The sequence below is a fragment of the Chiroxiphia lanceolata genome, chromosome 10 (genome assembly GCF_009829145.1).
Source record: "Chiroxiphia lanceolata isolate bChiLan1 chromosome 10, bChiLan1.pri, whole genome shotgun sequence".
Classification (NCBI taxonomy): Eukaryota; Metazoa; Chordata; class Aves; order Passeriformes; family Pipridae; genus Chiroxiphia; species Chiroxiphia lanceolata.
In genome coordinates, this window is record NC_045646.1 from 16,661,306 (window position 1) to 16,674,367 (window position 13,062).

Here is a 13,062-nt window from a genome sequence, read left to right on the forward strand (position 1 = left end):
TTACTCGTCTAAAAACATGCAAGAATGGCCTGAATCTCTATATGCAAGACTTACTGAGTTTTAAAAATAAAAGTGTTTCTTATGCAGATTTTGTAATTCAATAAAGTTATATACCTGCACAGGTTTTCATGATCTTTTTCAGAGGTCCCTTAGTGTACATCAATCCAACAAGAATCCCTGCTAGATGCCCAGCAAACGAAGTCCTACAAAATAGGAAAAATCTTGTGAGTAATGGAAAGGAAGACTCTTTTTTTTGTAGGGATAACTGAAGGAAAAGTGCAGAATTTGGTGTAACCGAGGAAATCCCTGAGTGAGACCAAGCACAGAGACATTACTTGCCTGCAAGGACTTAATGTCAAGTTTTCTTTCTTCACAACTACCTTAAGTGGGTAGGATACACAGATATAGAAAAGTATCTAACAAATATCCCTAAAAAGCTGGAAACTAATTGGAGAGACATTTTAATTGCTTGTTCAAAGAACAGAATACTCTTTCCCTAAAAACATTTAAAGACTTACCAAAGTAGTAAACTAATTTTAAGCTTAAAAAAAGTAACACCACAGACTTACACTGAAATGTCTGGTAGGACTTACTAGAACCATTGACAGTTCTGAGTAAAAGCATAAACACAGAACTTCCTACTGGACTATCAATAAAATTCTACAATTAGTCTGAGGGAAGCATGAATATACAGTGCCTCAAAATAAAAGGAGAATTGAAATGCTGAGAACCAAATTCTTTTCTACACATACCAATGATTTCTTTAGAAATATTGCTACCATTTGCATACAGAATGAAAAGGCTCTGAGTCTTTTGAGGGATCAGCCACAACCATATGTTTCCAGTAAACAGGGAGATTGGCTCCAATTATTGCCATGACCATGGGGTACTCTATAAATTCATAAATCAATTTTCAGCATTCAAATTAAGAGTAAACTCTTTTGAGTTTAACCAGGTTTAAAAACTATTTGCAAATTTTCTGCCTCTACTATCAAGTTAGAGAAGTCAATACACTAAACATTAAAATTTTCTACTATGTGCAATTATAAATAACTCATTTATACTGGTTGTCCAAAAATTGAAGTAATATGAGCTTTTCTGCCTTTCTGAAGTAGAAATTAAACCTCTGTTTAATGTAAAAATACACTTAAAAATTGCACTTTTTACATTCTGGTCAGAAATCCAAAGGAGTTACACAGATGGCATGTGCACTCAAGATGATACAACTTCCAGGCATCTCTGGTAAAAGGATACAGGGAAATGCACGTCACTAGAGGGAGGTAAAGATCAAATCTAAATGGACTCTTTTGCCACCTGCTTTACCACAAACTTGTATTCTGCTCCGTAGAGCTGTGGTTCTCTCCCATAAATAACCAACATTTTTTTGTAAGAGTAACATGTAAATGCTGATGTGAAAATTTATAGGTAAAACAAATTATCTACAAGGAACTAATTTTTCAAACAGATTTTTCTGGAACAGATTTTCCAAATTTATGAGAAATGCATGTCTGACTTGGAAAATGTCTGTCCTTGGAAAAATTAAACACTTATAAATCAGCTATTCCAGAAATCACCAACATGATATGGATTCACTTAGGACTTAAGATACCACATGCCCAATTCTGGAAGAGGCACAGAGATTAAACATAAAATAACTTTTCACATGTCTGTTCTTCCACCAAACAAATGATCCCGAGGACTGCTATGCAAAGCCTACATCTCAATATCCTTACTTTATGGAAGGTGAAGATTAGAAGGATACTGCATGCATTTTAAAATTTCCCCAAAACAAATTATCAATGAGAAAGAAAATGATTAGCCAGTAAACCCCTAAATCCTCTCCTACCAAACAAATCAAAGTTTTCAATAGTCTCAATTTTACTTCAGGATCTTTCATTGGTTATGGATTCTCAGGTGATCCTGATAGATCAATCCAACAGGGCAGGTCCAAATTTACTGCAGGGGTTTTTGACTGGACAGAATTCTGCCCCAGTTACTGACCTCTTATCTATTCAAAACTAAATTATGCAACTTGGTCTACAAAGGGACACTCCAAATCCTGTAACTTGCCCTGAGCATGTTAAGAGCAATGCCATGAGAGCTACAGTTGTTATGGTTCATTTCAAATCAGTTGGCATTAACATGTTTAACATAATGGCATTAACATAATTAAACATGTCGTGTTCTAGGACATGAATTTCTGTAGATTACTACCTGTTTTCTATTATCATTTAAGTGCTGTGAAATTGTTCTATGTAGAGGACACTGTAGAGGTTTAGACAAGGCAGCAAGCTAAGTTTCCATAAAATTATGAAATGGTTTTTGACCTTATTTCTGAACTTTTTATACTCTCTCTACCTCAAAGGTATTTCTGCAATAATGCAACTGAAAAACAACAGCACCCAACCTCTGAAATCATGTTTTTCCTCTGCTAAAGACACTATGATATGCTTATGGCTTGACTTCATACATAATGCTCTTTCGTTATTCTTTACAATAAAATAAACAGTAGTATTAAACATAATCACAAATAAAACTGGTTTTGTAATACAAAAGTTTATATTTTTCAGAAGAATGTTTTTAATGCACTCAAAACTTTGGGTTTATACTTGTAGCAATGCCATGCAGTGACCTCTCAGCTCACAAATAAAATTGCATTTGGAACAGAGTGCTCTGCAGGTCTTTTGTCTTTTATCCTGGGCTTCCTTGTTTCAGTCAATTGGCAGCAAGGCATAAAGCAATAAAACCAGTGTTTAACCTGAGTAAGATCTAAATTCTCCTTCAGGTCTAGGAAATGTTCTGTCTATACTATATCATAGCATCTGACAAGGACTGTGTCAGTATTGCTGCACTTTTTTTTTTTTTTTTCTGAAAATGGGAAATTGTATATAAACTGTGATTTGGTAGTTTGTGGGGTTTGTATCTGTACTTCACATATATTCGCCAATATGATTTGCAGTTATAAAATATTATATAGGAAAGTGCTGATTTGCAAATAGAACTCTAAAAATGAACTGCCAAAGAAGAGAAAGGCCCTGTTCTCACAGAGGAAGGGGTGGGTGAACTGCACTGGCAGATCAGAGTACACAGGAAAATAGAGGGATGAGCAGCAAGACTGCAGGATAGTGACACTCCATAAAATTTGTGGAAAACTGGATAATAGTTTTATCAGAACTCAGAGGAGTGACTAAACCACACAGAATGGAGCAGGATGGAAATGGTAAGCAACCAGTGGAGTGCTGTTTTGCTCATGAAGCCTTTGGCACCACTGTGTGTTAGTCTGGTTACTTTGTTGAAAACACATCCCTTTTCCATCCATCAACTTTTGTTCTTCCTCCTCCAATACTCAGTAACACCTTCTGGGAACAGTATTTCAGTTTTTTGACACGTGCTCAAAACAGAGGGTGTTAAAGAAAAGAAGACTGTAGCCTCAAACTTAATTTTGTAGCCCTGACACTCCACTTGGATACCAGCTAACACTACTCGTGCCTCACCACACATTTCAGAGAGCCCAAACCTTTTCTCCTAACTTTGAAATATTAAAAGCACTTACCCTGGAGCGATTAAATGAATAGCCACCAGCTCCACCCAACAAGCATATTTACTGGACAGCCGCAGTCCAAGGACAGTGCTGACTCTTCCTGGATTGTAGGTTGTTAAGAACTTTCAAAGCAACAAGACTCCTGCAAACAGAAGAAAGCACATGAAGAGAGGTACTTGTGCACAAATAATAAAGAAATGCAAGCAATTTAGCTAAGGAACTTTGAAGTACCATGCAGTTCCACAGCACCATGAAGCATATTGTTGCGTGCCAGAACAAGAGTTCTAAGTTGGTTTTTCAGTGACTTAAAAAAAAAAAAGGATATAAAAATGATGTATTTGTATAACAGCCAATTCTAGGTAGCTTTTTAATATGCCTACTCACTGTAGCTATTCAGGTATTCAAAACAATACAAATTTTAAAATGGGAGTTCCAGTTGAAATAATTGACAAAATTAGCGAACTCAAAAAAAATACTCTGTGAGTTAAGTCATTACTGAAAACAAGACAAACAGATATGTGTGAAGTTCAACAGTAGGCTGAAATTCTAAATGGGAAGTCATCTTACATATACTCCAGAATCACTTGTTTCTGAAAAAAAAAGTAGACAAATCACCTTTAAACACAGTAAATAATCATTCATTTCTAAATGACTGCAATTGTTTCATCATGCAAGCAACAGCTGATACAATGGAAGGAATTCAGAGAACTTATTGGAAGTTCCAAGTGTTTGTGAAAAAGTTCCTCTCAAGAGAACTCACAGTGGTCTGATAAAAACCCTGAAAAATCAACAAGTACAAGTTTTGACAGGGACACATTGACATTGGCACAGGCAGCCAAACCCCTCAGGGAAAAGGGGTTTGTACTCAGGGCCCCTAAAGCCACCACAGAGGCAATATTAGAATGGGCATGACTTGTTACCCAAGGGTGGGTGACCAGAGAATATCTGAAGCTCCAAATGAGCAACTACCAGGATGTTCCAACTAGTACCCAGTGGAATATAACAAAGAAACCCTCAGAGGTGTTGAAGCACCTTAGAAGTTAAAAAGGAGGGTTTGCCTTCTAAGGCTAGATCCCAGTGACAGCAAGGAAAACTACTTATCTAGAAGAGCAGTGATACTTCTCCACCTGACTGCTCCTTTTTTTAAAAGAGAAGGAGTTCACTGAGATATCTCCTAAATCCAGATCTCCTGAAGAAGACAAGACCGTTACTGGAAGGAAGTTGACCAAAATCAGATGTTTGGATGTTTCTAGCAGAAGCAAATCTAGGGGACTCTCTAAAGACAGGCATGAATAATTTGTAATTGAAGATAAAAATTTAAACTGGGAGGTTTTTCTAGAAGCCACCTAATGAGCATTACTGACATCAGAAAATTAAAACCCTCAGACTTCAATCAGTCAGTGATATTAACCAGGAAACACAGTTCTACTGGGATGAACATAGTTTTTATGTTCTCAGGTAAAGTCACTGTTGGTCACAAGAACATGAACTCAATTACATCATGTTCATACCCACAGTATAGGCTTTAAATGAAAAATAGAAAAGCTTTACTGACATGACAATCATACAATATGGAAATGGACACCCATCCATTCTCTGCAATTAACAATGATTTTTATATAGCACCTATAGATAATTAATTTATATAGCAAATTGGACCAACTTGTGTCTTACCTGAAAAACCTACACCAACTCATTTCATAGGAAGGGTCATCCAGAATTTTCACAAGCAGGAATTCCAGCACCACATAAACAACTCCAATCAGCACTGAAAACACTGCAATTATGTAGGCAAACCATACGCTCTTAAGCTTTTTTTCCAGCATTACCCCCTTCCAAAGCATGGAAACCATGTTTATACAAATGCCAGTCATCTGCATGGTGGAAAGGAGAAAGCAGCAAACGCTGCCAGTTCTTTGTAGATGGCTTCATTTACACTGATGCACACTTCAGTCAGTGGCCTCACAGGATTCAGAAAGAAAAACATTCAGAGCAAGTACCCCAAGGGTAACAGGAGTGTTCTGGAGTCCAACTTGAGAAATTTGATAAAGCAGCAAAAGCAGTCCAGCATTGACTCTTTCCTGCCTTCGCTGCATTATTACTTCTTATTCATGGAAATATGAAGATTATTCTGATTTCTAGTCTTTTGTTCAATTTCAAATCCATAAAAGTCCTGGAAATTCTGAAAGAAAAAAGATAACTTGTTATACACATATAGGGGTGTTTTCAAGCTCATCACTGACTTTCTTTTTTTTAACACTACAAATTTATCAAGGTAATCAGCTGAGACCTCTTTTTTATATCAGATAAACTTAAGTGAGAATGAAAATGAGAATTTTTAAAATACGAGACACAAATAAAGAGATTTATACATATAATCCAGACAAGCATTGTGATAAAAAGCAGCCTGCAACCTCACTTTCACATCCCAGGATAGGCTTTAATTAATCCATGAAATACCTGAGTGTTCTAGATATGTTCTCATTAACGTCCCGATTCACTCAATTATTAAAATTTCAGGAATGAAAACAGTTAAATTCTCTAGAGTCTGTTTCCAGGCTTCCTATCTTTGCCACATATTTATTTTTTCCATGACCATTTTGCAACTTTTACAATATTCAAAACAAGCTAATGAAAATTAAAAGTTACAGTTTCAAAAAGTAACAGAGACCAGCTATAGTTCCTAAATGTAAGCTTTGAAAATTGTTACTGCTTTCCTAGGGATTAGAACAAAGAGTTTAGTTTAAAAGTATGTGATGGAGAAAGGAAAACTGTAGGAAGAAATCATATACAAGAGCAGCACATAAAATTTCCAGAGTTATAGCAATATTTTCATCTCTCCTTATTATGCCAAAAACCCAGGGGATTAAAAAGGGCTACAGCAGTAGGAGATCTGGTCAGAAACAGAGTCACTATGACACAAACTGAGAAGAGAGAGGGAGGAAGCTGCACTGCAGAACACAGCACAAGGTGATGTGGATTTTCCAGAGTGGAACCACCTCTGGAACACAGGAAGAGACACAGAATTTCCAACAGGTTCCAAGGGCTACCCCAACTCGGCCAGTCCTGTTTGAGTTCTGACAACTCTGCAAGGTGGCACAACAACAGCACGGCCACCCCTCACCTCCAGGATGTCAGTTCTTTGCAGAACTACTGAAGAACACACACACTATTCCACATGTAAACATCAGTTATGTAGAACCACCAACATACAGTTACTCTTCAAAACTTGCCACCGGGTTTCAAATGAAACTTCCTGAAATACCCAGATAAACACAAATTCTCATCTCAACACAACACTAACCTTCTTTTTCACTACATAAAAACTAGTTAAACTTGCTAATATACTAACTTATTTAAATTCTTTTCCAGTTAATCGTATCAAATGCTTCCTCTGTAACATTTTTTTAGATAAACACACAACATCCTAATTCTTCTAGAGGACAGCAGAAAAATTACACCTTTATTAAGGACAACTCAAGATGCAAAATGTAACCTTCCACATTATGTCTGTTAGGTTTTCCTAAGGTTCACATTTCTACAGACCACTGGTGTGCCTGCAAACACCTCACTAACACTTGCACTCAGGTATTCAGATTATCATTAATAATTTGGTCGGGTTGCACCACACAAAGTAAGTGAGCACACGGAAAGGAAGGAAAGCAGTTCTGAATGATGTTATCCTGAACAGCAAAAGGACCTGTGAGACCTGCACAGGGCTGAACGTCAGAGATGACCAGCTGAGGCCAGCCCACCTCCTGCTTAGATTTAAGTGAGAGGAGCACATACTTCCATGCTAATTCACATGTAACTAATAAACACCATTTCTTACAGTTAAGTATTCTAGTCTCTACATTTCTCTTGAAATTACATTTATGTTTATTATAGCAATCTAAGAGAAGAAAAAAACAATTTGGTTGGGGTTTGTATCCTTAAAACAACTGTAGTAAAACAGAATGCAAGTAAAATGTCTTTGCTACACTACAACAAGAGTCATCGCATTTTTCCCAGGGTCTTATCTTGGACATGCTACATATATCTAAGCTTCCCCGAACACAGTGGAAGCTGCAGAAAGGGGCTTTATACCAGGCCTCTGGAACCCAGAACTAACTACACTGGTGCCTTCAAAAACCAGCTTCTAATCCTCTCATTTAACTCCAGAGGCCACAGCTGTTGCCCCCAAAGTTCAAATGAGCCAACCTGCTAAAGTGTAAATTGATCCTTGCAGATAATTGACACCATCGGCCTTGGATGCTAAGTCAACATTACAAAAAAAATACTTAGTTAATCAAAAGTTTAATCAATGTTGTTATCTTTTCCCACACTACTTGCTCTGCTATCAGGTATACTGACATCCCCAAACTATTCTCATATTCCCTGCCCAGACCTCTGGCTTTTCTTACCACTGACACAGCTGCATTTCTTCTATCACAAACAGTCAACATAAAACTTCCAGAATTTAAAAGTCATTTGAACACAAGTTATATGGAAACCTCAAAATCTTGCCATACCACACTGTTCAAATTGCCAAATACTACAGCCTTACATTTTAAAGTTTCCATCTCCCTTTTGATACTCTTAAATTGTATTTTAACATACATGCACCTAAGAAATGAACTTTATACAACACAAACCCATGCAACAATCATGTAACATGACTGGGAATGGTTTACACCATGATTAGAGCAGTGCTAGGTATTATAAATCATTCCCATTACTGGGAACAATCAAAAATGTCAGCCAAGACACATTAGTGTTCGATTGTAAAAAAAAAAAAAGATATAAGAAAGAAAACAGTAGTTACTTGAGAGCCTCCTGGAATGCAACTCTCAGAAAATATATAGAGCTTTCAACTGTTTGAACATTCCTTCTCAGCCTCTACTCTGTTTATTAAAAATCTAATGAGGCTTGAAACAATGAAGCACTCTTTCTTTTTTCTTTCTTTGAAAACTGCCACCCACTTCAAAATGTACAAATTTCCAGAAAAGAGCTGAAATGGACATTTGTCCTGCATCCAGGCTGCCGTGTCTGCATTTTTGTCACCTACTCAAGATAAATGTCTGAACTAAGCATTCTTGGAATTTGTTTGTTTGTTTTGTACTAACTGAGTGTTTAAAACATTTAAACTTTTATTTTTACTGTGACAACCCCCCACTCACTTGGCAACCATAAATATTATGACTTCATATTATTGAAAAATCATGTAATAAAGTAATATTTTAGTAAATACCAGTTAAAATGAAATGTTATGCTTTCTTTTCCCACAGCTATAATTTGACTCCAGAAAAGAATCTTCTTGTACCCTTGCTACCCCCAAAATGGACAGAACTACCCTGAAATTTTGATTTATGTTTATGTGAAACCCAGTACAATCCAGAAAAAATTATGCATTCTGTCTATGTGTCCAGATTAGAGCTAAACCAATGTAAAAAACACTTGGAACACATGAAGGGTGAATATCAGATCCAGAGCACAAACCATTCCACACTACAGATGAGTCTCAACAAGCCCACCCACCTGTCTGTGAAGACACAGTCTCAGAGTACAAAGGCTATCCGGGTATACACAGAAACAGAGGTTTTAGGACAAAAGAAGAGTCCTACAAAGGAAGCAAAAGCAAATTGTAACCCATTTTACTATGGCACTCAAACTTGGAAGGCAGTGGGGGAAAGGCATAACAGAAAAAAAAAAAAACAACACAAGGAAACAACCTAAAAATATGAAACTAAATGAATCATGCTGTTTATATTTAATATGTATGCATGGAGAAGGTCAGCCACAATAAGCTTTGAAATGTACACTCAATTACACAGTTCAAAACAAAGGCAAGATTCTGACTTCATTATAAATTAATTACTTCATAAAGAATGACTTCTGCATTCATCAAGTGTGCCTTTAAAGAACACAACATGCTTTCATTCACAAAGGAACACTGAATGGTGAACTGAAAAGGCACAGCTTTTCAGAATTTGGTAGGAGAAGTCACATATCTTCCATACAAAAGTTTTAAAACAATTTAAGTCAATAACTACCTCGTTGAAAGAAAACAATACAAAATTAAATATCAACATAAAATGACTGCATAAAAGGCTACATCACAGTCTTTTTATTATGTAACATTTTAAACTTCATTCAAAGTTCTCTGTGAGAATAAGGAAGTTCTTCTGCCTCTTATGTCTGCTTCAGCATGAAAATTGAAAATTTTTATAGTCCTTAATCCTCTTAAGTACTACTAAAAGAAGTCCTTAACAAAATAAGCTTTAAGCTAACAACTCCAATTTAAAACTGAAAATTGTGTTCTGAAGGGTGTGACAATTACTATCACAATAATATATACACGTTAAACAGTACATGCCAAGAATAATTTGGACACCTTATCCCAAAATAAATGAGACAGCTTTCAGTGGAAAGAACCCAAGGAACTAGGTCAAACCTCATACTCTGCCACACATTTTAAGTATGAAATCTGAGACACTCAGCATATTTAGATTTTAATTGCCTCATTAGTTTGGCTACTGCTAATTAATCTAAAAGAAAAATACTTTAGGCTGCAACCTCTCCATCCTGCAGTAAAGAAAAAAAAAGTTATTCAAATTGTTTCAGTATTATTATTAATGTGCACTGGAAGCCCTGACAATTTTGGACACAGGTTTTCATTCACCAAAGAGAAATCAATTTGTTTTATAAGTCACCTATTTAAATTTAATTAGCCTTAGTATACCAATCTAAACATCAGAACAGCATCCACTGGACTTTTCTTTAAGGCTTATCATTGTAAATACCAGTTGCATTCTGTCATTGTTTGAGACTACCAGCAGCCTCTAAAAGGTGCTTGAAATAACCATATTTTAACTATCTGCCTTCATTTCCTACATGGCAGCCCTTCTAATTCAAAGCCTTCAAATTATTCAGTTGGCTGCACTGGCACTGAAGTCATTGCAAGCAGCATTTCCTTCTGCCAGACCAGGACACAGCACGTGGAAACAACGAGCTTCCTTGGGGAACAAGCTCCCAGGAAGGTATAAACCTGCAAGTTTTAATTCTAGAGAGGTCACTCTGACTGTCCAAGCAGTCCTTTGGTTCTAAGGAGCTACTCCACCAACAGGTACAGCCAGAACCAGCTGCACACTTGCTCTGCCCTCAGAGCCAACAAAGCATGGACTGGAAGACTTATTCTGGAAATTACTTTATGCATTTCAGACACCAGTTTGACCCTCGAGCATTAGAGGCAATGTGGGTGTTATGCAGCAGCCAGAACTTGAACAGAACCCACTATCCCAAGTTGCAAAAAGAAAAATAAATTACAGAAGCTTTAAACAGGCCAAAACAAAATGTTGTAGCATAATGAGAAACATTATTTGTAACAAAGTCTTCAAAACTGCTTCAGTTTCGGAAAAATCAGTACAGCAATTACGGAAAACTTCTTTATTGTGATCCAGGAAATTACTGATATATCATTATGTGACTAATCCACCACTAATTTTATTCCTTCCTGATATTTCAGTTTCTTTGTAGCCTCTCTCATAACAAGCACTAAATAGTAACTACCCCTCAAACACTAGGATACATCTGTGCTAACTGAAGTTAGAGAAGTAAAATAACAATAAATATTTATATCACTGTACTGGTGAAAGTGAAGGTATGTCATAGTTTAAGAAAATAACAATACATCAGATCAACAGTGAACTTCAGATTAGGCCACAGAGAGTTTTAACTTCACAGATGTTTAACTCTAATTAGGGTCAGGGATTCGGTTTTTCAGTTGAATATTTTGTTTTACTTGATTGCAATAGTTACACTTGTGTAATCCTAAAACTGAATAATTGTACTAGAGGCGCATCCTCCTTTATCTCAAGAATTTTGTAATATAATTAAAAATGAAGCCACCAATGATTGCCTGACTCCACTTCAGAAGTTTGAAGCAGAAGGGCTCTTAAAAAGTTTAGCATTCCTTAGTTTGTGTCTTTGAGGGAAAATTTGTCTGCAGTTTGTAGGAGAAAGGCAGGTCAGGAAACCGACTTTCTAATTAAATCCATTTTAAATAATATGAGTTAAATATCCAAACAGTTCAGAACACACACTGTCTAGTATTAGTGTTATGGTACTCTTGCCAATACCTCAAATCTATCTCAATTAATAAAATGCAGTTCCAGGAAGAACATCTTTGTGTTATTTCAAGAAATCAAACCAGCTCAGGTATTAATTACATTTTATAAACACCTCAATTACCGACACTCCGCGTTAGACAAGCATAAGAAAGTTTATCAAATACAACTGAGGTACATTGTCACTGTCTTTTTTTTTTTTTTTACAGCTGCAAGTTATTTACAGGTTTGTCGCTTTTTGTTTTTGTTTTTACCATTTGATCACTTTAACAAAGAAAGGGGTACAGCTCTGCTCAGACCTTATTTTTTTAAACGAATTACTTATAGGGTATGCAAAAAATCATCATCACGGCTAGGTTTCGCGAACGAAGATTTGGGAAGGCACTATCCACATTTGCTACAGATGTAAAAAAAAAAAAATACTGCCGTAAGAAAATGCAGTAAAACGAGAAAAAGAAGCTGTTGAAGCAGTAAGGAGCGGTAGCACACGTGAGGGTGTCGCTGCATCAGGGGCAGACTCGGTGCGGGCACTGAGAACTCGGCGGGTTCCCCGACCCGACTCCTCCGGGCGCCGCTTCCTCCTGCGCGGTGACAGCGCTGGGGGAACCGGCGCCACAGAAACGATGGGGGAAGGTGGTATCAGGTACCTGCACGACTCCCGAAACTCACTTCACTTCTACAACTTCCCCCGCCACTAAACCGTCGGGGAGAAAACCCGAGCGGAGAACGCCCAGCCCGGACACCTCCGAGCCGCGCTGGGCTGGCGGTACCGGGCAGCCCCAGCTCGGCTGGGCGGCGGCTCCCCACACAGCCCCCGGGCCCCTCCCGGCCGGGGAGCCGCTGTGCGCCGGGAGGCAGCGGCAGGCAGAGGGGAGGGGGGGAAGGCAGGGAGCGGAGGGGCGCAGGCAGCGCCGCGACCCCCTCCCCTCTGCTCCAGCCCCTGCTCCCGCTCCCGCCCGCGGCGGCTCCAGCGCTCCCCCCGCCCCCGCCCCGCACTCACGTTCTCCGCCGGCAGCGCCCGGGCCCTCGCGCCGCACCACGTGACCCGGGGCCGCCCCGCCGGGCCGCCAGGGGCGCTGTGCGCGCGGGGGGGGGCACTGAGGGCGGACCCCTTTCCGTCCCCGCTTGTTATCCGCCGGGCGGGCGGGGCCGACAGCCAGGGAGCGAATGATAAGCGGTGCCTCTCAACAAAACCCCTCAGAAAGTGCCCGACTGCTCAGCTGGGGGATTTAGGTTGCGCTTACTCTAGTAACGCCTGTAAAAATATGGGTTAGTGGTGCTGCGCGCCATTAAAACGCGTAATCAGGTTGCCTTTGAAAGCGTTCCACTGCACGTGCGAAACAGTAGCTGGTTCTGTAAGTTTAATGGTTCGGGGACTTTTTTTTCAAGTAAAAAAAGGAATTAGATGAACACATC

The 13,062-nt window shown here is 38.6% G+C and overlaps 1 protein-coding gene across 1 annotated transcript in view; it reads right to left on the reverse strand.

Moving 5' to 3' along the window:
* RHBDD1 (rhomboid domain containing 1) overlaps window positions 1-12,706 on the reverse strand; it is a 33,962-nt gene extending 21,256 nt beyond the window's left edge. Inside the window, 8 exon segments of the mRNA XM_032698344.1 lie at window positions 115-203; window positions 3,554-3,683; window positions 5,216-5,232; window positions 5,234-5,398; window positions 5,400-5,459; window positions 5,461-5,520; window positions 5,522-5,723; window positions 12,647-12,706. Of these exon segments, the coding sequence (XP_032554235.1) occupies window positions 115-203; window positions 3,554-3,683; window positions 5,216-5,232; window positions 5,234-5,398; window positions 5,400-5,459; window positions 5,461-5,520; window positions 5,522-5,637 (637 nt within the window). The 5' untranslated portion in view covers window positions 5,638-5,723; window positions 12,647-12,706.
* Window positions 12,707-13,062: the final 356 nt, after the last annotated feature.